The sequence below is a fragment of the Dipodascopsis tothii genome (assembly GCF_038497935.1).
Source record: "Dipodascopsis tothii strain CBS 759.85 unplaced genomic scaffold V1510scaffold_4, whole genome shotgun sequence".
Classification (NCBI taxonomy): Eukaryota; Fungi; Ascomycota; class Lipomycetes; order Lipomycetales; family Lipomycetaceae; genus Neoaidaea; species Neoaidaea tothii.
In genome coordinates, this window is record NW_027117988.1 from 543866 (window position 1) to 565931 (window position 22066).

General features: G+C 45.4%; 10 protein-coding genes across 10 annotated transcripts; 7 read left to right on the forward strand and 3 right to left on the reverse strand.

The window, feature by feature from the left end:
• The first annotated feature begins 698 nt into the window (after positions 1–698).
• V1510DRAFT_411776 (uncharacterized protein) lies at positions 699–2649 on the forward strand. The gene is made up of 2 exons (XM_066932962.1): positions 699–925; positions 1067–2649. Exons 1-2 carry the CDS (start codon positions 775–777, stop codon positions 2341–2343), a joined length of 1428 nt encoding a protein of 475 aa, XP_066791062.1. The 5' UTR covers positions 699–774; the 3' UTR covers positions 2344–2649.
• Positions 2650–2970: 321 nt separating this feature from the next.
• On the forward strand, positions 2971–4082 carry V1510DRAFT_355519 (quinon protein alcohol dehydrogenase-like superfamily; the record flags this gene model as incomplete). The annotated part of the gene is made up of 4 exons (XM_066930892.1): positions 2971–3075; positions 3119–3226; positions 3265–3356; positions 3392–4082. Coding segments are annotated over 4 exons (996 nt in total), but the record flags the coding sequence as incomplete, so codon positions are not given.
• Positions 4083–4271: 189 nt separating this feature from the next.
• V1510DRAFT_411781 (anticodon-binding protein) lies at positions 4272–5560 on the reverse strand. Its single transcript, XM_066932963.1, has one exon. The coding sequence runs from the start codon at positions 5299–5301 to the stop codon at positions 4378–4380; it is 924 nt and encodes a 307-aa protein (XP_066791064.1). The 5' UTR covers positions 5302–5560; the 3' UTR covers positions 4272–4377.
• Positions 5561–5722: 162 nt separating this feature from the next.
• V1510DRAFT_425041 (uncharacterized protein) lies at positions 5723–7788 on the forward strand (the record flags this gene model as incomplete). Its single annotated transcript, XM_066935117.1, has 5 exons — positions 5723–6178; positions 6218–7190; positions 7227–7336; positions 7372–7465; positions 7505–7788. 5 exons carry the CDS (start codon positions 5723–5725, stop codon positions 7786–7788), a joined length of 1917 nt encoding a protein of 638 aa, XP_066791065.1.
• V1510DRAFT_411788 (uncharacterized protein) lies at positions 7781–11123 on the reverse strand. The gene is made up of 7 exons (XM_066932964.1): positions 10762–11123; positions 10646–10709; positions 10491–10598; positions 10351–10458; positions 10030–10316; positions 8478–9989; positions 7781–8415 (listed from the first exon to the last, which is right to left on the reverse strand). The coding sequence occupies exons 1-7, from the start codon at positions 10951–10953 to the stop codon at positions 7942–7944; spliced, it is 2745 nt and encodes a 914-aa protein (XP_066791066.1). The 5' UTR covers positions 10954–11123; the 3' UTR covers positions 7781–7941.
• A 153-nt stretch (positions 11124–11276) lies between these two features.
• Positions 11277–13130, forward strand: V1510DRAFT_411792 (pyridoxamine 5'-phosphate oxidase-domain-containing protein). The gene is made up of 4 exons (XM_066932965.1): positions 11277–11562; positions 11613–11697; positions 11743–12654; positions 12691–13130. The coding sequence occupies exons 1-4, from the start codon at positions 11379–11381 to the stop codon at positions 13013–13015; spliced, it is 1506 nt and encodes a 501-aa protein (XP_066791067.1). The 5' UTR covers positions 11277–11378; the 3' UTR covers positions 13016–13130.
• Positions 13131–16699, forward strand: V1510DRAFT_411797 (component of IIS longevity pathway SMK-1-domain-containing protein). Its single transcript, XM_066932966.1, has 11 exons — positions 13131–13607; positions 13646–13742; positions 13782–13863; positions 13899–13936; positions 13978–14123; positions 14162–14258; positions 14294–14371; positions 14410–15342; positions 15378–15542; positions 15576–15745; positions 15780–16699. Exons 1-11 carry the CDS (start codon positions 13503–13505, stop codon positions 16398–16400), a joined length of 2532 nt encoding a protein of 843 aa, XP_066791068.1. The 5' UTR covers positions 13131–13502; the 3' UTR covers positions 16401–16699.
• On the forward strand, positions 16686–18268 carry V1510DRAFT_447281 (uncharacterized protein). Its single transcript, XM_066935747.1, has 4 exons — positions 16686–16864; positions 16903–17621; positions 17656–17772; positions 17817–18268. The coding sequence occupies exons 2-4, from the start codon at positions 17078–17080 to the stop codon at positions 18236–18238; spliced, it is 1083 nt and encodes a 360-aa protein (XP_066791069.1). The 5' UTR covers positions 16686–16864; positions 16903–17077; the 3' UTR covers positions 18239–18268.
• Positions 18269–18410: 142 nt separating this feature from the next.
• V1510DRAFT_406081 (40S ribosomal protein RACK1) lies at positions 18411–19688 on the reverse strand (the record flags this gene model as incomplete). Its single annotated transcript, XM_066932365.1, has 5 exons — positions 18411–18836; positions 19000–19390; positions 19445–19531; positions 19594–19603; positions 19649–19688. The coding sequence occupies 5 exons, from the start codon at positions 19686–19688 to the stop codon at positions 18411–18413; spliced, it is 954 nt and encodes a 317-aa protein (XP_066791070.1).
• Positions 19689–20365: 677 nt separating this feature from the next.
• On the forward strand, positions 20366–21982 carry V1510DRAFT_411808 (Gcs1p). Its single transcript, XM_066932967.1, has 5 exons — positions 20366–20481; positions 20526–20588; positions 20625–20677; positions 20715–20904; positions 20939–21982. Exons 1-5 carry the CDS (start codon positions 20437–20439, stop codon positions 21626–21628), a joined length of 1041 nt encoding a protein of 346 aa, XP_066791071.1. The 5' UTR covers positions 20366–20436; the 3' UTR covers positions 21629–21982.
• Positions 21983–22066: the final 84 nt, after the last annotated feature.

A 22066-nucleotide genomic window follows, 5' to 3' on the forward strand; every position in this document is an offset into this window, starting at 1 on the left:
TATCAATAGCCCCTTTTTGCGTGCTATGAGACACGTATATCTCTTGCTGCGCTGATTTGCAGTCCGGTAAGTTTAAGGAAATTTATTGTGAACGCCCGTGCCCATGCAGCACAACTCGATCGCTGAGACGCAAAACCTAGCCTTGCGGCCGCACAATAGTCCGGAAGTTAGCGTAGAGTGTGCGTAGCATCGCTTGTGACAGAGCTGGCCTAGAGCCTGACAGCAGCACTATTTGGGATATAGCTGAAGCTGCAATGATGTTCAGAGAATCCTACAAGCAGTCCTGGGGTATCCTAACAGGCTTATAATGCTGCATAATTCCACGCCGTGCGTTATACTAGTGAGTATCAGGCGAATTTGAGGACGCAAGCGGCGTGCGGCTGCAAACCAAATGGGTCCCTTCCTTCCTTGGTTACTTCTATCGGCATGAACAGAGACAACATTTTGCAAATGTCAGGCTAGGAGTAGTAAGCGCTTATAAATATACGGTTAGGTTTGGTGAATCTAAACGTTAGTACGAGCTGAACTGACAGTGTAATTAATAGGAAACCAGCATTCTCGCTAGGAGCTAGTGAATGGTGTCCCAGCGTTTTTGTGAAAATCCTTGGACATTGGGTTACTACCTACTGGGCAGCGGTATCTAGTTGAATGCCGTCTTCACACACGATATCTAGTTTTTTTTTATAAACTGTCGCCCACCCGTTTTGTGCCGCCTCTTCTACACCAGTTCAGACCTTCACACGACGAGCGTCCCGTCCTGGACCACAATTCGAGATGGTTATGCAGCGGTCTAAACTCATATTCACGGGCGTCGCGGTCGCAACGACCGTGCTGGTTCTAGCTCTCATGTTTTCCAACATTGAGTCCATCCAGCGCCTGAAAATCAGCTCGAAAACGCCGTCAAAAGTTGGGGCTGACTCGGACGGTGAGTGACTCAAGACAGTGTCATCGCAATATGACAATATGCTAGTAATTGTCCGCATAACCTATGTTACGCTGCGTTTGCGTCAGCTTGACCTGGGGTTGCCTCCGAAATAATTTCTTAGGTCCAGTTGCTAACAGGCAGACTTCCAGCTGATATCGTCCTACGACCAAGGGTTCAATGATGACTATGATATTATTACCAATGTCTTCGCCACAGACGAGCAGCCTGCTATGGAGCACGACACCTCCGAAAATAAGAACAAACCGATTTATGTCGTTAACTCCGAGCAGAGTAACAATGATGTCTTACTTGCGTACATGAAGACCATTTTGAGCATCCCCGAGAAGAACACCGGACCCCTTTCGGAGGGAGCTTTCATGCACTTTGATATTCATCTTTTCGGTCACAAGGAAAGCTTAGAAAAACATGGTGCCCGTACGCTTCTGGAGACTTTCGCAGAGGCGGGCTCCAACCTGACTTTCCGTGACATGGTGGATCTCAACAAGCAAACCGACGAAGCCCCTGGCCTGGTCCTCCTTATCTCTTGTCCTGAGGATTCGCTGGCGATGCTCTCGGTCATCACCTCGTTCATCGACCGTGGTTCAAAGTTCCTTTGCGTCGTTCAAGATGCTTCCAAGTGGGATCTTAATGAGTCAGATGGCTCTCTTTCGCCTTACAAGTCCCAGATCGAGTATATGAAGCGCCCGCTTCTCAGAGGACAGTGGCAACTGCTCACGCTTTCTCCTCATGTTACACGCTATGCTCAGGAACACTTCTCACATTTCTTTCAGTCTGGCACTTACATTGACTTTTCACTGCCTTCTGTCATGAGCACTGTCGCTCCTGTTTTCAAGTCGAGCGAGTATGAAATCATCTCGATTGACCCCAAACAGAAGCCTTACGTTGTTATTGTGGGTTCCCTAAACAGTGCTATTAGAGACTACGACTCTGCCTTCGACCAGATTGAAGAGTTTAAGCCCGAAATCGATGTTCATGTTGTGGGATCCGGAGACGCCGAGTGGAAACTTACGGATGACGTCGCCGCGCGGGTCATTTTCAAGAAAGATCTCCCCTACGACGAGTACTACAAGGAAATTGCTGGAGCTGTGGCAATTCTACCTTTCATCAAAGACAAAGATCTTCTGGCTTTCAGAACTACGCCATCAGTAGCGGCTTCCCTTACGGCGGGTACGCCGATGTTGGCCAGCAGCGAGCTTTTGGATACTTACACACAGATTCCGGGTGACAGCATCTGGTATCAAAAAACTGGAGAGCCTGAATTTCAGTCTCTTCAGGAGGTAATTGTGCGTGATAAGGAGGAGTGGACCTGGAAGAAGCAGTCTACTGCTGGAGCTAGAGACAAGCTTCTTAAGCAGAACTTGGTATTCTTCAAGCAGTCTCTTGGAATCGAAGACTAGGTTGTGTGGAACTCTGACTGTAGCATGCGCCGCATTATTCGCTCCCTCTTAATTATATATGTATATTAGAATAGTCTGCCAATGACAGGCATTACCGCCATTTAGATTAAGTTGCTACTTTGGCGTCGCGGTAGTAGTTCTTTGTATTAGCAATAAACTTTACTACAGAATCTTTCAAAAGGGTGGTCTCCCAAATGAGTTCCAGCAGTCAATAAAAAACCGGGGCATTTGCTGATAGTAAAATGTTTGTAAATTTGATGGATGTGCGAAGTGAATTGGTGTTTGTTTCACTTTAAACCCTTGCCAGCGTTGGGACGGGACAGCTTAAAGTTTGTTGTTCGTGTCCTTCCTCGTAACTTCGTCCTAAATCAGCACTTCTTTATTGAAACGACCATCTCTCTAATGCTCATGTCCTAGATATCTCCAAAATCTCGTCCCGACTCCGACATATAATTACTTTCGGTGATTTTACTCAGCTTATTGGCAGTGAAAGCTCTGCCGAAGACACAGCTTTGATAGTACAGAGCTGATATTACTCGCTCCAATTTTATCAATACGCACACAACAATTATGACGAAAGATGCTGGCAAGAAAGAAACCATACACCCTATGAAGAGCGTTGCCGTTCTGGACGTCGGCTATCCGATCTTTTCTGCCGCATTCGTCTCGGAAAACACATTTGCGATCACCGGCGGCGGCGGCGAGGGCAAGAACGGTGTTGCCAATAAGATTGTAAGTCTCACTATGTTACGGGGGGGCGATATTGACTTTTGAGACAATTTTGAAAATTGAAGACAAAGACCAGGTAATCACAGAATGCGACGAGTTCGTTTTATCGAAGTCAGAGGACTCTCCGATGAGCTTGGACGTCTCGAAGGACGGGGTAATTAACCAAAGTTTGAAAACTTGTTGACCTGATAGCTCAACCTTGTTGCCGGTGTGAATTGTAGCAGTGATGCTATAAGAGCAGGGGAAAATGAACATTTACGCCTTTTTGATCTACGGGACGAGCGGTATGAAGTTTGTGAACGTCTTCATCTGACAATAGCATTTCAGCGGTATCCAAAAGTAATGTCTTCAAGACAACGTCACTTGATAGCTATCAAAAGTGTACGCGATTCTCGCAGTCGTCAAAATATCTGGCAATTGCTTCTTCGATGGGAGTAATAAGCAATCTGCGTTTTCCTTCACTCAGTAAGGTTCACGAAAACATTGTCGACGAGAATGAGATTCAGGACGTTGACTATTCATTGGATGAACATCTGCTCGCGTACTCTACCGAGAAACATATCCAGGTGCTTTCAGCTGGTACAGGAAAGAAACTTTTCCGTATTGAAGCGACCAAAGAGCGATCATTTCGGTCCATCAAATTCGTGAAGTCGGAGGTTTTAGAAGAATATTGCTTGATAGTCATTTCCAATTTTGCTCAGAGATCTGGGGCAGCTGTTGAAAGATACAGATTCACCTCGGACACTAAGAAGTTGTCAGCTGATAAATATCAGGCTTCCGCGGAACGCTCAAAACTGAACAAGACTGTCAAAGCGGTTACTTCAATGGCCTGTTCTAATGAACTTGTTGCTGTAGCCGGCGCCGATCTAACAATTCGAATTATCAGACTAAAGGACCTTCGAGAAATAAGGGTATTTAAGAATGTGCACTCATTCTCGATTACTCGCTTGGTTTTTAGTCCAGCCGGGGACGTGTTGGTCAGTACTTCAGTCGCTAATTCCGTAGCGATATGTGGAGACTTGAACTATGACAGCAGCATGAATCAAAAGATAGCGGTCGTTGCACTTATACTCTTCGTCGTATTTTTAGCCATCTCTATCGCGCTGAAAAACAATCTCTCTGCAACGGGCCTTCTTGGCCTCATGTTTGCCTTACTACTGTGTATTCTCACTCTACGTGGTTGATTGATACGGAAAATGTAATTATGAAACTAATTTATTTTGATCGTGATAAATCATTGCGGCTGATTTCCTACCAAAGCATATATACATAAAATGGCAACCGGCGTTAAAATATATGCTAATCTTACAGAAAGAACTTGCGCTTCTCCTTGTCCATGCCTGACTTGTGTTCCCATTCCACTTCCTCGTAAATTCCTTTCTGAAATTTTCGGAGCTTCAGTGTGAACTGTGGCCCTAGCTCCTGAAGTCCCACGCGGTCTTTATTTTTGAAAATGTACCGATGTCTACGGAAAAAAATGTAGTCACGCTGATTGTGCAAAGTGACTGCCTGTCGTCCAACGAACTCAGGTAGTTTAGGGAATAGAGATTGAAAGAGCCGGCCAACGGTCACACCCATCGAAGTCGAAAAGTTATTAAGGATGAGCTCGGGGATATGATTAGTGGATCTGCCATGTCCAGAAATCTGTTTGGGCATTCTCAAAGACGTCAAGGAGAACGTCATAGTAGGTCCTTCGGGTAGATGTATGAAGGTGATTCCATTTACCAGTTTTTTGTCCTCATTGATAACGACAATATCTGTGTAAGCTCTGTTGTTGCAAAATTTTGCGATCTCCTTGAGGCTGAACTTCGAGCCTCGCTTGATGAATTCAGAGTTAGGCAGTATATCCAACAGCTCCTCTTTCAGCTCATAAGCTTCCTTTCTGGCGCCCTTGCTGGTCGTGAGTAGAATTTTCGGCATTTTGTCATTCGAGAAGTAGTTGTCGAATTCATCAGTTCCCTCCTTCTCGGCGTCGATCGACTCGTCAAAGACTCGCTTGCTGTCTAGGGTATCAGGGACATTATTGGCAAGTCTTTCTTCTTTCAATGACGGGTCCATGGACTCCATCTTTGCCCGCTCATGACGCATTTTGTGTTCTTCAGTATTCCTAGCCTTCGCTTGGTCTCGATATAGCTTTGATCGTATCATTTTATTTTTGATTTCCTTCAGATCTGCCCTTTTACCATGAATCACCGTCGGTGCATCTCTGCTCTTCGATTTGCGTGCCATGGCTGAGCCGATATCAACAGTCTGAAACTGTTCTGTAAAAATTTGAAGATGAAGCTGGGCGCAAAAAATTTGTGTTAGTTTTCTAGTTGGGAGGTAGGCCGAGAGCAGCGGTTTTTTGAGAACCAAAGTTTATGTGTCACGGCACATCTCAAACGAAAATAAAGTAAGATTAAGAGTAATTTTTTCTCTACACCTGACAGCAAGTAGATTGGTGTCTCCCACATAAACGAAGTAAAATTCTTTTATGCTGATTAAAGACCTCTATAACGGTTTACTTCGAGGATCCCGGATTGCGTCTGTTTTGAGGCCAGTACAGAAATTTTACACAACTTCATCGATCAGCCACTTTGCAGAATCTACCATTGTACCGCGTGAAAAAAAATCGAGGATCATGTCTTTCGAAACTGAGTTCACCAGAGAAATGCTGGATGGCATTTTGAAGCGTCGTTTCTTCTTCACTCCCTCGTTTGATATCTACGGTGGTGTATCTGGCTTGTACGACTACGGTCCGCCTGGATGTGCTCTGCAGGCCAACATCATCGATGTATGGAGAAAGCATTTTGTTTTAGAGGAGGATATGCTGGAAGTGGACTGCACGATGCTTACGCCTCACGATGTTTTCAAGACTTCAGGTCATGTTGACAAATTTGCCGACTGGATGTGCAGGGACCCTGCTACGGGCGAAATATTTAGAGCTGACCATCTTGTCGAGGAGGTGCTGGAGAGTCGTCTTAAGGGTGACAAGGAAGCCCGTGGTCAGTCTTCCGCTGGAATTGACACTTCTGAAGAAAAGAAGAGAAAGAAGAAGGTCAAGGAGATCAAGGTTATTAAACTCGACGACGAGGTTGTCGCTGAGTACGAATATGTGCTTGCCAAGGTATAGGTCCAACTCTCGCTTGCAAACCTAATTACATAGATTGACGGCTACTCTGGCCCGGAACTCGGTGAGCTTATGGTGAAGTATTCCATCGTGAACCCCGGTACTGGCGGTCCGCTCTCTCCTCCGATGGCCTTCAATTTGATGTTTGAGACTGCTATTGGACCCTCTGGTCAATTGAAGGGATACCTTAGACCTGAGACAGCGCAGGGTCAGTTCTTGAACTTCAACAAACTTCTCGAGAGCAACAACCAGAAAATGCCCTTTGCCAGTGCTTCAATTGGCAAATCATTCCGTAACGAAATTTCCCCTAGAGCTGGTCTTTTGCGTGTTCGAGAATTTCTGATGGCTGAAATTGAGCACTATGTCGATCCCAGTGACAAGTCACACAGTCGATTCGCTGAAGTAAAGGACCTGAAGCTTCGTCTGCTTCCGAAGGACACGCAGGCGGCTGGCCAAACTACTTTGACTGAAATGGCCATTGGTGAGGCGGTCTCCTCCGGAGTTGTAGACAACGAGACACTTGGCTATTTTCTAGCGAGAATTTACCTGTTCCTCTTGAAGATTGGAGTGGATCCTGCGCGTTTGAGATTTAGACAGCACATGGCGAATGAGATGGCACATTATGCTGCTGACTGCTGGGATGCGGAGCTGCAGTCATCCTACGGCTGGGTCGAGTGCGTCGGATGCGCCGACAGATCTGCCTACGATTTGACAGTCCACTCCAACAAGACCAATGAGAAGCTGATTGTCAGAGAAACTCTCGACACTCCAATCTCTATCGAAGCTTTTGAGGTTGAGCTGGACAAGAAGCAGTTTGGTCCGAAATTCAAGAAGGACGGAAAAAAAATTGAGAACTTCCTTCTCTCCAGATCGCAGCAGGATCTGGAGAAATTCTCGAAGAGCCTGGCGACGGATTCTAAAATCACTGTGCTGGTTGAGGGTGTTGAAAATGCGGTTACTCTCGAGAGTGACATCATCTCCATTGAGAAGAAGTCGAGGATGGAATACGGTAAGACTCGAAGTGCTCATTCATACTAACGAAAAGTTCGCGAATACACGCCCAACGTTATCGAGCCTTCGTTCGGTATTGGCCGCATTCTTTATTCTGTTCTGGAGCACAATTTCAAAGTCCGCTCGGGCGACGGACAGCGTGGTGTAAGTACCGGTCGACTTCAAAGACTGATATACAGGTCCTGTCATTCCCGCCCGTGGTTGCTCCCACAAAGGTACTTCTGGTACCGCTGTCCAACAATCCCGATCTCGCCCCATTCGTTAAGGAAATTTGTAAGTTTGCGGTTTGGCTACTCTGGCTAATGTCTAAAGCTGCTGCGTTACGCAAGCTTGCCATCCCATCGAAAATCGACGACAGCTCCGCTACAATCGGCCGTAGATATGCTCGCAATGACGAGTTGGGTACTCCCTTTGGCATAACTATCGATTTCCAGACCGTGCAGGACAGGACCATCACGCTTCGTGAGCGTGATTCCACTAAGCAGGTCAGAGGTACTGTTGACGAGATTCTTGAGGCTGTCAAAGTCATGAGCGTCGATGGCGCATCGTGGAAGGAAGGAACCGTCAACTTGCAGCCGTTCGATTCACAGGAGTAGTATATGGCCAGTGCAGCTGTCACTGCGTATGGCAAATATTCTGTTATCGTTTTACAGTGTAGTATTTTACAAGTCTTTAGCTTTTTAATGTACATAAAGTAAAAACAATGTATTGTACCAGAACCGAAACAGTAGCTGCCGGGTTCGCCCCTCTCAACCGGATCTAAACTTTCTGGCTGCCTCCAACTTCGCTTTCGATTGTAGTTCATACTCTGTCTGCTCAACTATGAGACGTTCAAGCTGACGGCGTGTCGTATTTTGACCCATAGTTGCTCTCTGCTGTATGTCAGAGCTAGGATAGGGTGGGTTTTCTATGCTAGCCAGCTCATTCAATGTTTTTATGGCCTCCTCTAATCCTTCTGCGGCATCTTTGATGTCTTGAGTTTGCCGCGATGAGATGGGGATTCGCCGAATGATTTCCGCCACTTGAAATTGTGCAAACGCCACGTTGAACTTCAAAGTAGCGTCACTCGGTGAAAGCGCGAGAGCCTTCCTGGTATATTCAAGACAACTTTTTGCACTTTCTAGATTCAGTTCTTCCATACCACGGCGAAGCAAGACTCTCCCGAGACACGATATTGTCTGGATGTTGGTTCCATTCTGATATTTGTTCAATGCTATTTCGTACTGCCCGGTCAGCTAGGTTCCGTAATGCAAATCAGGACGCCTGCATGTAAACTGCCACTTACACATTCGATCGACCTCATATACTGCTTGAGTTCGGCTAAACAATGGCCCAAGTTGATGTAAACCGATACGTCAGACAACGTCTCACGGACTTTGCCAAAAATGCCCACAGCCTTGCCATGCTTGCGACATTCTGCTAGTGCAATCGCCACACCTTGTGCGGCATATGCGTTCTTTGAATCGAGTTGAAGAGATTTATCAAAAAATTCGACAGCGCGGTCATAAGTCTTTCGCCTCTTTTCCGCTTCGAATTCATTGGTAGGACGCATTTCACGTGCAGCAGCCAAGAATATGTTACCAATAGCGATGAGAGAATACACATCGTGCTTATCATAACGCTGAAGAGAATGCTTGTAGTGTATCTGTTCAGGATCCTCGTTGATATTCTTGGCGACGGTGCGCTTTTGTTGATGCAAGTACCAACCATGCAAAGCTCGAACTTCGAGATTGGACCCAAAAGACTCATTGTTGATCAATGCCTGGAGTTTCTTGACTCCGTCGGGGGCCCGTTCCTTAAGATCCAAATAACAATCTCTGATCTTGACATCCATGTAACCTGGAAACCGCGACTCAATACTATCATAGACCTTCTTTGCTTCCTCTATATCGCCTGTTTCCTCCTCAAGTCTTCCAAGATTGTAGGTAATAGTCACCATTCCATCGCTTTCTGTGCCTGAATCAGTTGCATACAGGGCCTCGAGAGAATTTTGGAAATACTGCCTTGCCTTTTCGAAGTCGCCTTTTTGATAGCAGAACACGCCAATATTATTGAGGATCTGATACTCGACAGGAATAGCAGCCTGCTTTTGAAGCTCTATCGTCTGTTGGAGAGAAGAAGCGGCCATGTCAACATTATCGTCTTCGTAAAGTCGACACAGAATCAGTCTTGCATTAATTTCGTGCGAAGCCATTCCGGGCCTATTTTCGACCAATTTGACATACTTTTCAAGGAGTGCTTTCGACTTCGTCTTATCCAACGACCGATCCTCTCTTGTAGATCGTTTCACATAGTCTTCGGCATACAGCGAACCCAATATGAGCATAGCTTCAGCACATTTTGGGTGCTCTTGTATCACTCTCTCAAACGTCAGCTTAGCTTGCGTAAAGTCGTCATTTTGAATCTGGAGTTGACCGATCCCGATCTTCGCAAGTACATTATCTACCTTGGCGGCTCGAGCTTTGTGATATAATGACATTGCCTTTTCGTAGTTTTCCATGTGGTGATACGCTCGAGCCATCCAAAAATAGCCATCACTCGTTATAGCATCCACATCCGAATACTGAATCACTTTTTCGCACAGTTTGATTGTCGCCGCCATATTTTTCTTCGAGAATAAATAGCTAGCTAGCGTTACTCCCGCCAATGCAAGCTTCTGCGTCTTCTTGTATGCCTTCTGAGTGTATTGGAGAGCTGAACCGTACAATTCCACAAAAGTTGGGCTGTTTATGTCTTTGAAGGCCGCATCTTGGTAGTATATGCCCAGAAGAGCATTCGCGGTAGTACTTTCCGGGTCCTGTTGATCAGCACTCCGGCAACCTTTCACAGTAGCTTACCAGTTCCAATGACCGATCCCAGGCTAATTTAGAATCTTCTTTATACCCTAGTTTCCAGAAGCACAATCCAATTCCAATACGCGGGTCAGGAGTTATAGCGGCACGAGAGGCGAGAACTTGTTGGTAGAGTTTTAAGGAAGCCTTGTAATTTTCCTTTCGATACAATATATTCGCTCGACCCATCATTGCTAGAAGATTGGAGTTTTCCGATTGACGTAAAACGTCATCAAACGCATGAAGAGCTTGGTCCAAGCTCTCTGAAGTGTTTTTGAATATTCCCCAGACACCTGGATGTCAGTTTGCCTTCGAGAGTATACTTGCCTCGTGCAAGAACGTTCACGCTCCAGCTAGGAAGGATTTGAGCGGATCTGTTCATCTCTTGCGTGGCCATCTGCTGATAAACTGCTTTCGATTTCAACCCATCCACATCTCATGTCAGTAGCTTTCATCGTTTTACGTACTCTCATTCGATTCTAGAGGTGCATCACGATATTGCTTCAAATATAACCACGACAAGCACGAATAGAATGGCAGTCTGTCATTGTCTGTCCCTTTTTCGACGACATATGCTAATTTGTTAGATGAGCCTCATTCACTATATTGCAAAACTACTAACCTTTTAATCCTCTATTTACAACTTCGATGGCTTCCTCGACTTTTCCAAGCCTGCTGTATGCTGTCTAGACAATATCAGTAAATCCTCAACCACGACCATTATCCGTAGCAACTTACTCCTATAGCAAGCCAGTATTGTCTACCAGCAAGTTCATTTTCCAGCAAATCACAAAGTTCAGTCGGATCATCTGGTAGGTCTGTGTCGAGGTTAAGAGTAACCACTTCTTGATCATCTCGCAGAGGGATATCGATTATGTTTGATTGTGCCGACTGCAATTGATCAAGAGAGTTCTCATTGTCGTAATCCATGATGGATAATATCCACAAAAGAAATCACTTCTATGAGAAAAAACTCTTGTAGCTATTATCAGACGGTAATATCTCTTCTGTATGGATGTCGAGATATAAAAGTCTTTCGTGTGGTAGTTCTGGTTTCGTGAACGAGATGCATGTCACTCCCATATAGACTTATGGAATAAATGAGGCAATGATGTGGCGCAAAGCAGTTAACGAAACTATTCCCCAATTGGTTATAAGTCCCAACATACACGTGATAGGAGCTTACGACGCCTGTGCCCCTTCTCATACGAGTCGAGAGACGCATACGCAATACGAAAGGTCTAGATGCGGTGGAAATCGCAATGAATATAACCTGGATAATCACCACCAAGAATTTTCCCACCAGGCAACGCATAGCAGGTGGGACGCCTTGTGACTGAACCAGGTTCTTCATAATGTTCTTTAAATTCTGTACGGCACTCGCTGTAGGTAGTGTCGTGCTCTCGCACGCCGCCGCTCTTCCGGTGCCGACTTCTCGTCGGCCCACTGTGGAAGAAGCTGCTTTCCAGGCCCGTGATCTGCTCCATAGGGAGTCCACTGCAGATATGAACACAGTTTACCAAACGGGAGAACTGGCTGGTGAGTTATCTGTTCATGATTAAATATAGTGGTAGCTGACTCTGTACCAGGATCTGCGATCGGTCTCATGGAGTATTACGCTGACTGCTCGGACGATGGTTCCTTGACTCTCCTCATGGTAGAAATTGGACACAGGTGAGTACTCATGGACACTATGGGAAGTGCTCTGACATCTAAAAGTTACAATAACTGGGTGGACGGCTCCCCCGTGTCCTTCTCGATTCGTGAGCAAAAGCCGATCTCGTTCTCTCCGGCTTCTGAAGCGAGGATGTCTCTGACGGGAAACCTTTCTTTCATTGAGGGTGAAGACAGCATTGTCTCTGCAGAGAAGTGCTTTCTTCACAGACACCCAGACGCCAGAGGATGGCTTCCTGGAAACAGGATCCACAAGACGGCGTTCATGAAGTTCGATGTCGACTATGTCTACTGGCTGGGTGGCTTTGGTAATGTTGCCTACATTGGTGAGATCCCTATCGATCTCTACAAGAACGCCACCCGAAAGTCGATTGCGCCTGGCTGGCCCCATAAACCCCATGACGAAGAAGAGTTTAAGCCTCCTTTCGGTCGCCATGGGCAGAAGGAATTTGAGGGACCTGAGGGAGACAATTTTTTCCACGGGCCAAATGATTTTCATAAGCCGGGTCACATGGACGACCACGAAGAGGTTCATCATGGACCTAGGGGTCCGAAGGGCGATGAACCATTTGACCAGGAGGGGCATCACGGCCCGGAAGGTCGCCACAGACCACCTCCCTCCGATGGACCCGACGGTCCTCACGATCCTCACCATGGTCCTCCACCGCCTGGTCGGCCGCCTCACGCCCCTCCTCCTCCTCATGGTCGTTCTCCCCACGATCCCCCTCCGTCTCACGGCCCGGATGGTCCCCATGGCCCTCCCCATGGTCCTGATGGTCCTCAGGGCCCCCCTCCTCCTGACTTCGATGGCGACGAGCCCGACAATTGTACTGATTCAGCAGCATTTGCTGCGAAAGACCACTCTCAAGGACGTCGCGGTTACGGACGCGGATCGCGTGGTCGTGGATCACGCGATTCTGCTGGTCCTAGGAAGGGATCGAAACAAGGGAAGACATATGGTGAGTTTTTTGGCCTCCAGCGGTCTCTAATCTCTGACGGCAAAACTCCGTGTCCTACCAAGAGCTCTGAGCATGACAAAATGGAGAGCGAAGTGTTTCTAAAAGCGTGCATGTTCAACGCTCTATCGTCGCTCAACCTCCAGCAATTGACTCCCGATGAGCTTACTTCTTATGAGCATTCTGCATATAAATACTGTTCCAAGCTGCGGTTTAGCAAGCATCATGAGACTCGGTCTAAGCCTCAGTCAGACGAGCGCAAACAATTTGAGAAGAATGCGGGCTCGTCGTCAGAACGTGAGTCTAGCTTTATTTCCGGAGTTAGTTGGAGTCCTTTGAGCAAGTTGAAGTCTCTCTTTTAACCGAGATAGTGACGCCCTCAAAGCTGCACTTTTTGTTTCCATTAGCTTCTTCGATACAGATCGCCGATGTATTCTTATTTGATAAATTGACTGTTGTGTGGTCGAGATGGTGAATTTTTGGGTAACCTTGTAGAAATCGTTGTCAGTGCTTCGCTTATTGCCTGCGACGTAATTAAGGCCAAGCCAGTTTTTAAGCTATGATGTCGTGCACATCTCTGTCACGTGATTTAATTTCTCAGGCGACATAATTAAAAATGAAGGCGAGAAAGCACCGTCTGACTGGCCACATGCTGTAATTTTGTCGAGTTTGACCATCCTACACGTTGATTGTTTCTCTACTTCACTGTTGACTCCATTATTATGATCCATTAATTCAACCTATTCCAGAACAAGAAGCTCGAAGAGATTTATTCGATTTTCGGACGAAACATTGAGGTTGTCAAGACGCTGCATTACAAGTATTCTATCAGGTTTCTGAGGCGTTGATATGTTTGAAGCTCCGCAGCTACCGCGACGAGTCAAAGTTTACGAGCTACAAGCAGATAATTGGTTCGATCGAGGTACAGGACTGTGTATTGGCGATATAATCAAAGTATGTCGATTGAAATCACATTCAGGAACTGACAGCAGGATGAAGCCTACATAATAGTTAAAAGCGAAGATGACAACAGCAAATGCCTGCTAGAGACAAAGATCTATCGAGAAGTACAATATCAGAAACAAAAAGGTACGCTCAATATTGGCGTAATCTATTCTAACGGCACAGATACTCTGATAGTCTGGACGGATCCCGACGAGGTCGATTTGGCACTGAGCTTTCAAGAAGCCGACGGTTGTGCATCCATATGGTAAATACTATCGTTCATCAGTCATCTAATAAAAGGGAATTCATAACACAGGTTCAGAGACATCTGTGTATTGGTAAGAGTGCCAGTTGTAGTTTACTGTGCTGACTGCAGAAGAAAATGCTGATGGCGCCCATGAAATACCAAAGCTTCCTTCCGAGCCCTCCTTGGGAAATCTTTCCGAGATCGAACAGATCATGACCTCACCATCTTTGTTATCGCAAGTTGGTAGAGATTCTGTTGTGAAGGATATACTCGATTTGGTAAGCTACACCTTCAATAACTCCTACTAACACTTGAGAACTACCTCTCTAAGTTGACTGCACTTCTGAATGATGCAGAAGATCTAGAGAGCCTACAAGATCTTCATACGCTATGCAAGATCATGAAAGTCATTAGTAAGTTGAACTCGGCGTCGGCTGCTAACCTGAAGTTCTCCTGAATGATAACTCCATATTGGAACAGATAATTTTGGATGAATACATAATGGGTGTAACTGGTATACTCGAGTGTGAGTAAACTAGGCACGCTTCAGCTGACAGTCCACAGATGACCCCGAATTTCCATTGTCTAAAGCGAATCACCGCGAATATTTGTCAGATGCCTCTAGATTCAAAGAGGTTTTGCCAATACCCGACGAGTCAATAAGGAATAAGATCAAATACACATTCCGTTTACAGTACCTTAAAGATGTGGTGTTGGCCAGGTTTATGGAAGATCCAACCTTCTCAATACTGAACTCAATGATTTATTTCTATCAAGTTGGTATCATGCAGTATATTCAGTACAATGAGGACTACACGACTGCAATTTTCGACTTGTTCAATAGTACATACAAGCAAACGAGAACACCAAACGATCATCTAGATATAGCAAATGTGTCGACATCTACTCTTCATGATTCTTTTGGTGAGCCGGAGGCTGGATCGACGACCCCAGACAGCCAAAACGGTGACGCCCCGAAGTCAGCGGCTACAAATCTCAGAAAAAGGGATATTGTTAGATTTATTCACCAGTTGTGTATCATTGCAAAGAATCTTCAAGCACAGCAACGGTCAACATTATACTCGGACTTTATAAAGAAAGGTTTATTTGAGATCATAGATTTTGCATTGAAAGACAAACAACACCCGGAAATTCGGATTGCAGGCACTGAGATAATTTTATCGCTTATAGAACACGATCTCACCCTATTAAGGACCACCGTCCTACAGTATGGTCGTTTCTCTGGAACGATAATAGATACTTTGGTCGAGATGTTTCTTTTTGAAACTGATTTTGGTCTGAAAACCCAGGTCTCAGAAGCTATTCAAGTGTTATTAGACCCCGTTTCAGGCAATTCCGTGGAGTTTCTCAATCGCAATTCAGAACTTTACAGAAGACCAGAGCAGCCTGAGTTTGATACATTCCTAGACATATTTTATGCTGACTCGGCTCTACGACTCTTCAAAGCCCTATCAGAACCAGAGGTCGATGATATGGGTAAGCATGAAGACGAACTTGCACTGATTTGATAGATCTGAAGTCCGGTGATCAACTGACGCTCCTACGTTGCTTGTGCGATCTAGTGAGATCGTTTATTAAAATGCATGGCTACCGTAGTAGAACCTTTTTTATGGAGTCAAATATTCTTTTGAACGTCAGTAAATTTTTGACAAGATCACAGAAGTTTCTATGTCTCGGTAAGTATCTATTTGGTCTCTACTGATTTGCAGCCTCATTGCGATGTGTGCGGGAGTGTCTGGGGACCAATGACGAACTATACTACAGATATATCGTGAAGCATAAAATCATAGGCCGTGTCTTAGAGCTTTTCCAGGCTGTCAAATCCAAGAACAACCTCCTCAACTCAGCGTGCCTGGAAATTTTCGAGTTTATTCGTGCAGTAAGTGCAATTGGTCCTAAGCGCTAACCTTGAGGCTTCTTTGAAAAGTGAATTTCAAAAAAACATTAAGCCCGTTCTGAGGCACTTAGTGGATGATTACCAGGAACTCCTCGAAAAATTCAGTGATTTCGATACATTCAAGCTGCTCCTACTTCGTTATGAGCAAATTAGGGCCTCACAGCAGTCTAATCACAACTCGGATAATGACCAGAAGTCTCGAACCAATGATTGGAACCAGACATCTAAATCCGAATTCGACGATGATTACTTCGATATATCCGATCAAGAAGATGAAGATGCCAACAAAGGGCCAGAGTCAAAGCCTGGCGCGAAGGAAGAAAGCAACGGGATTTCGCTTCGACCACTGCCTATTGCCGTTAAAGATAAATCGGACGCGGACCCTGAATTCTCTGCTTCCGTGCTAGCCGGTCTCGAGAAACCCGGAGAAAAGAGAAGAAGGGAGGAACAACAAGAGGAAGATGAGCTGGGTCGTTTGACCATGAAACGGCAGAGATCCCCGCAGAAATCTCTTGCGGAGACCACCACCAGCAAGAAGGAGAAGAAGCATGGTTTATTTCCTCAAGCGCGTAAGAAAATAGCTATAAGCTTAGGTGTAGGTAGAAAGCACTCAGAGGAGGGTGGCACCGAGCGTTGAACACACCTCCTGGAGGGTGTGTTTGCATTTTAGTATGATATTCGTTGTGTATCTACGGCTGAGCTGAGCTATGTAGGCGTTGGTTATGATGTAATTTTAGGCTTACAAGCATATCTTTTGAATTGTATATTCCCTGTATTTGTGCATTAATAACATTCCGTCAATTGATGAGATTGACAGGTGAACGAGTTCCGGTTAACTGGGAGTTCGGTCAGATGCTTGTGAATAGAGTTTTGATAATTACCGAATACAACGACAACGCTAGTAGAAGAATCCGAGTGTAATAAACAATAAAACCATTGAAGTTCTGATTTACAAGTACGTTGCGTCGAAAACCGGCACCAAACATGTCTTTTCGGTTCCCGCTACGGGTGCAACTTATTAGCAGGGTACTCTCAGAGCACAGATTTATCATACAGAATCGCAGATCGCTAATTACATTATGTGGAACTCGTCAGCAACCTGTAAATAGCTTCTTGAAAGGAAGCGGGCTCACAATCAGAACTAGGCAGGCGAGGTACCATGATTCAAGCGGGTTAAGAAGGCCAAATCTTACTAGGTTTCGATGGATACTGGCAGGTATAGCATTTGTTGCCGGCGCAACATACTACTACTTTCCGAGGCATAATTTTCCGCCTGAAGTAGCGTCGAAAGCGCGTCTTGCTCTTTTGGCTGAGATGGAAGATACCACCGAGTCACTGAATCGTGCGGCACTTCACTACAAGGAGGCCATTCGTCTAGCCCGAGCGACGCAAATGGATTCACTCTCAGACGAATACACTGGTCTAGAGATCGCTCTCGCGGCTGTACTGGAAAAGCTAGAAAAATTTACTCAAGCTATCGTGATTTACGCAGATATCTGCTCACGGTATTCCGAAGCACTCGATCCTTCAGCACAAATTTTCCAGTCCGATACATCTTTCATGGAGAATGACGATAGAGATAACTTGATTACACGCCATCTCCGAGTTGCAGTGCGAGCTTCAGAGCTTTTGGCGTACAAGCTCGACCGTGTTACCGAGGCTGGTCTCTTCTTAAAGAAGCAAATTTTCATGTCCCAAAGATATCTCAATGAGGTCATGTCAAATCTGCAGAACATGCAAGATAAACTTGCACTTGACGATGTGAACGGCCTGATATCTACTATGCGTCTTTGCATGATTCCAAAAGAAGATGCAGTTTACGTACCATATTCAACCGAATTGTTTGCGGCTCGTGACCGTAAGTAGCTTTACATGGTGATTTCTGACTTAAGTGTATGTCTCGCTAGCCTTAGAGACCGAGGATCTGAATGAAGCTCTCGACACAAAATTCTTCACAATTCTTATGATGCATGAAATGGGGGCTTCTCCCATAGATATCCTACTGACTCGTAAGTCTAAAATTATTGCGGTTGAAGGTACTAATATTTAAAAGGCTGTGATGTTGGAAGTATATACTATCTACTGGCTCACAAAGAGAATACAAGTAGCGACGAGGTAGGCGCTCCTTCGTTACGAAACCAAGGCGAGCACCATATATTCTATGACATATCAAGCCTATGCTTTAAGGATGTGCTCAGCTCAATAGCAGAATTACGCAGTGGCTCTGGGTTTCTGAATACGAATGAGCCTTCGGACCTGGATGACATAGACCAAGCTACAGCGCTAGCAGTGTATGGTTTAGGCAGTATCGCACATGACTGCGGCGACTACAACCGAGCCCTAGAGCTACTTCGAGAAGCACGATTAAGGTGTAGAGGGTCCAACAATGCTGAACTGTTATCACATGTTGAAGCGTCGCTTCAGAAACTTGGAACAGACATCGACAGGCATAAGGGGCTCGAGGGCAATGTGTAAATAAACAATAAAAGATTCTCGTTTTGTCAAATGGCCATCCAAGGTCTATTTTATTAACGTAAATCACTACTACATCGTCGCTCGTAGTTGTGGAATTGGTAATGTAACACTTTTTTAATTTGTACAAGAACATCTTCTTTATTTATTACCGAAAATCAATGATTTTTTAAACTTAGCTGGACTGCATGACCTGCCAGACACGGATCAGGTTGTCCGTGTAGCCAGCAAACAGGTTCTGGCCGTCAGCCGACCAGGCCAGAGAGATGCACTCGGGCTCCTTCGAGTTCTTGCCCGAAACAACGAAGTCAGGCTTCAGCTCGTCAACGGGCAGCTTCTTCTCCAGGTTGAAGATCTTGATGGCCGAGGCAGTAGCAGCACACAGCCAGTATCTGTTGGGAGAGAAGGTCAGGGCGTGAATCTCGTCACCAGCGTCAAGCGAGTACAGGTGCTTCGAGTCGTTCAGGTCCCAGAGCATAGTCGAGCCATCCTTTCCACCGGTGGCGCACAGAGTTCCATCAGGCGAGATGGTCAGCGCGTTGATGTATCCAGTGTGTCCAACGTGGTCCGTCTGGAGAGTACCCTCCGCAAGATTCCAGACCTAATAAGTCAGCAGACGTTCCACACATCTAATTCAAAATGATTGCAAGCAAATTAAACATCAGAACGTAGTGTATATTGTTTTCATTGACTTTAGAAGCCTCTAAAGTAGCAAATATTTGTGGAACATCATGTGAAGCAACGAAAGAGAAGAATGAACATACCTTGACGATCTTGTCCCATCCAGCAGAAACGATGACAGGGCTCTTCGGGTTGGGCGAGAAGCGAACGGTCGAAACCCAGTCGGAGTGGCCCTTGTCGGTGATGGTATACTTGCACTCTCCAAGAGCGTTCCAGAGCTTGATGCTGCGGTCTCTCGAACCAGAGACAATCTGTCTGTTGTCGGGGGAGAAGGAAACACTCAGAACGTCGCCGGTGTGGCCAACAAATCTCTTGACGGTCTCACCGGTCTCAAGCAGCCAAAGGCGGATAGTCTTGTCCCAGGACGCAGACAGGGCGTACAAACCATCCGACGAGATGACGCAGTCCTGGATAATGTGAGAGTGACCGTGGAGGCTGCGCTTGGGGGCACCGTACGACTGTTCGCCGGGGGTCCTGACAAATTAGTTCTGCCTTTAAAAAAAAAAAAAAAAAAAGGAAAAAACTCACAGGTTCCAGACGATCAGAGTCTTGTCACGCGAAGCGGACAGAAGGAGGTTGGGGTTCTCCGGAGTAGTGGCGAGCGAGGTGACCCATCTATCAATGTTAGTATAAGTCCAAGATCTTCCGCGCAGTAGACTGCTTCATATCGATCATACCCGGCGTGGCCTGAACGTTAGTATTATTTCTGACATCGCGCATTGTAATTCTTACCCTCAAGGGTTCCTCTAAGCATCAAGATCTCTCCGCTCATGGTGTTCGTTGATTACTCGAAAATGAAATATATCTTCTGAGTGTAGATAAATATCGTATCAAAAATGACAAGCAATATTTGATGATGTATAAATTCTGTACCGCGAAATTGTCTGTGTATACATCTCCAACAACGCATGTGTGGGTTGAAGTTTTGAGCTATCAAAACCCTAACAGTGACTGCTTTTTGTTTGCCCTAATTTCTTATAAGGAGTCAATGACAGCGATTAGAATTTGTACTTCGTAATAGCAGCAGCCTAGCTCTATCGCGCGCGGGCTGCGTGTTCTGTCATTACCGACCTCCGCCACTCCAGTACTCAACATGTAGACGTGCAAGACACAGACAACGCTCACGCCGTACTTAGATACTCGTCATCTATGCTGCCATAGCATTTCGGCCAGCAGACTTTGGTAATGGCTCGCTGGAATAGCGGGCAACCCCTTGATATGAGAAATCAAGCCGGTAATGCTGCATTGATCTTGTTTTAATCTGTGCGCGTATACTCTCCACTACAAACTAAGGACTTTTTTTAACCAATTCTAAACAAATCATGATATATATATATCACGTGATGACGGTGATGAGCCGGGATGCTGTCTAAAATTGTAATCTCCTTGAGTTAGTATCACAGCTATTATCTTATTTTGACGTCGAACCACATATGCTAAAAGCTACCACATTACATTTTGTTTAACTTGATAATCGCCCATCGCCCGCACACCACTTCGCGGTGATCAATTCTTCCAAAATGCCGGACTGGTCCGTTGATCCCGATAATCGGCGCAAACTCTCTGTTAGTATTATAATTCGCTCAGCACAGGGCTGACTCGACAACAGGAGCTCCAACGTCAAAATGAGAACAACGCATGCTTTGATTGTCAGGCACCAAGTCCTCAATGGGTAAACAGCCCTATCTGCATAGGCTGACTTTGAAAGGCATCTCCGAAGCTTGGGCTCTTCATATGTTTAGACTGTGCTGGACAGCACCGGTATGATCGCTTTTTGTTTTGTAAACTCACCCTTTAGTGGCCTGGGTGTCCATATATCGTTCGTAAGGTCTATCACGATGGACCAATTCAAGCCCGAGGAGCTACGACGAATGGAAATTGGAGGAAATAAGCGTGCTCGGCTGTTTTTCGAGAAGGAGGGATACAGCCCGTCTATGTCGTTCAAGGACAAATACTATAGCGAATTTGCAGGCGATTACCGTGACATGGTAACTGGCGTGTTTAATATTTCTAACCCCCTAGCTGGCTGCAGAGGTTGATGGCGTCCCTTATGTTAAAGCTAGATCAAGCACATTAAAATCTCGTTCTCCTGATTCTGGTGGATTCACAGCTCCCAGCAAAGCGGCCAATGAGACCTACTTCGCGAAAATGGGAGCCGCTAATTCCATGCGACCCGATAATTTACCTCCGTCTCAAGGCGGAAAGTACACGGGCATGGGAAACACGCCTATCGATTCAGGCAGTTCTTCATCCGCGGGACTTAATTTTGACGACTTCTCGAAAGATCCGGTTGGCAACATCGCTAAGGGATTCGGTTTCTTATCTACAAGCTTGACCAAAAATTTCGGCCAAGTCAATGAGGCCTACATCAAACCCAATGTCAAAAACCTCGCTGAATCTGACTTGAGCGCCAATGCTAGAAAGGCAATGATGCAGTTTGGCCAGAAGATGCAGGAAACAGGGCGATATGGCGTTGAGACTTTTAACAAGTTCACAAATGAAATGGAGACCGGAAACGCATCAAACTTCTTTAATTCTCAATCCCGAGGACGATCTGATAACAGAATTGCTTCGCTCTTCGATAATATGAACACCAGCCACTCAGGCGATCCTTCCGGTTCATACCAAAGTCTTAATAATAATTCTGGGCAGGGTCCATCAAGATCTACAAAGTACCCTAAAGATGAGGAACAATGGGATGACTGGCAGTAATAGTGGATCATTGACGCGAATAATCATACGCTTTGAGTTCAGAGCAAAGCATTTATAACTCATCTGAATCTCACTTGGACATACAGAACACAATTAAAGAATAAAATATTTATTGTAGTCAAAAAAGAGCGCTCAGCTGTAGATGCGAAACGTGGTAGGAAAGAACATGCCAGCTTATACTCCAATCGTCAGTGTCTACTCAAGGGATGAACCAAAGCAAACCGAATTTCCAGGCCTCTGCATGGAGAGTGAGAAGTCTGATTACTGACACAACAGACGGCATACGACCTCCGCTAGATTCATGGAGACAAGTCATAGTTTTACATGTGGCCTCCGACATGACTAATAATAATAATAATAATAATAATAATAATAATAATAATAATAATAATAATAATAATAATAATAATAATAATAATAATAATAATAATAATAATA

Excerpts from the sequence above, each read along its gene's own strand:
- V1510DRAFT_411776 (XM_066932962.1), top strand. The coding sequence starts at position 775 with ATGGTTATGCAGCGGTCTAAACTCATATTCACGGGCGTCGCGGTCGCA. Across the intron at positions 926-1,066 it reads AGTTGGGGCTGACTCGGACG|ACTTCCAGCTGATATCGTCC; the intron begins GTGAGTGACTCA and ends GCTAACAGGCAG.
- V1510DRAFT_411781 (XM_066932963.1), bottom strand. The coding sequence starts at position 5,301 with ATGGCACGCAAATCGAAGAGCAGAGATGCACCGACGGTGATTCATGGT.
- V1510DRAFT_411788 (XM_066932964.1), bottom strand. The coding sequence starts at position 10,953 with ATGGATTACGACAATGAGAACTCTCTTGATCAATTGCAGTCGGCACAA. Across the intron at positions 10,317-10,350 it reads CGTGAACGTTCTTGCACGAG|GTGTCTGGGGAATATTCAAA; the intron begins GCAAGTATACTC and ends ACTGACATCCAG. Across the intron at positions 8,416-8,477 it reads ATATGAGGTCGATCGAATGT|TACGAAATAGCATTGAACAA; the intron begins GTAAGTGGCAGT and ends CTGACCGGGCAG.
- V1510DRAFT_411792 (XM_066932965.1), top strand. The coding sequence starts at position 11,379 with ATGTTCTTTAAATTCTGTACGGCACTCGCTGTAGGTAGTGTCGTGCTC. Across the intron at positions 11,698-11,742 it reads ATGGTAGAAATTGGACACAG|TTACAATAACTGGGTGGACG; the intron begins GTGAGTACTCAT and ends GACATCTAAAAG. Across the intron at positions 12,655-12,690 it reads TCGAAACAAGGGAAGACATA|TGACGGCAAAACTCCGTGTC; the intron begins TGGTGAGTTTTT and ends GTCTCTAATCTC.
- V1510DRAFT_411797 (XM_066932966.1), top strand. The coding sequence starts at position 13,503 with ATGTTTGAAGCTCCGCAGCTACCGCGACGAGTCAAAGTTTACGAGCTA. Across the intron at positions 13,743-13,781 it reads ACAATATCAGAAACAAAAAG|ATACTCTGATAGTCTGGACG; the intron begins GTACGCTCAATA and ends CTAACGGCACAG. Across the intron at positions 15,746-15,779 it reads TTTTCGAGTTTATTCGTGCA|GCTTCTTTGAAAAGTGAATT; the intron begins GTAAGTGCAATT and ends GCTAACCTTGAG.
- V1510DRAFT_447281 (XM_066935747.1), top strand. The coding sequence starts at position 17,078 with ATGGAAGATACCACCGAGTCACTGAATCGTGCGGCACTTCACTACAAG. Across the intron at positions 17,622-17,655 it reads ATTGTTTGCGGCTCGTGACC|TGTATGTCTCGCTAGCCTTA; the intron begins GTAAGTAGCTTT and ends TTCTGACTTAAG. Across the intron at positions 17,773-17,816 it reads CATAGATATCCTACTGACTC|GCTGTGATGTTGGAAGTATA; the intron begins GTAAGTCTAAAA and ends AATATTTAAAAG.
- V1510DRAFT_411808 (XM_066932967.1), top strand. The coding sequence starts at position 20,437 with ATGCCGGACTGGTCCGTTGATCCCGATAATCGGCGCAAACTCTCT. Across the intron at positions 20,482-20,525 it reads ATAATCGGCGCAAACTCTCT|GAGCTCCAACGTCAAAATGA; the intron begins GTTAGTATTATA and ends ACTCGACAACAG. Across the intron at positions 20,905-20,938 it reads CAGGCGATTACCGTGACATG|CTGGCTGCAGAGGTTGATGG; the intron begins GTAACTGGCGTG and ends CTAACCCCCTAG.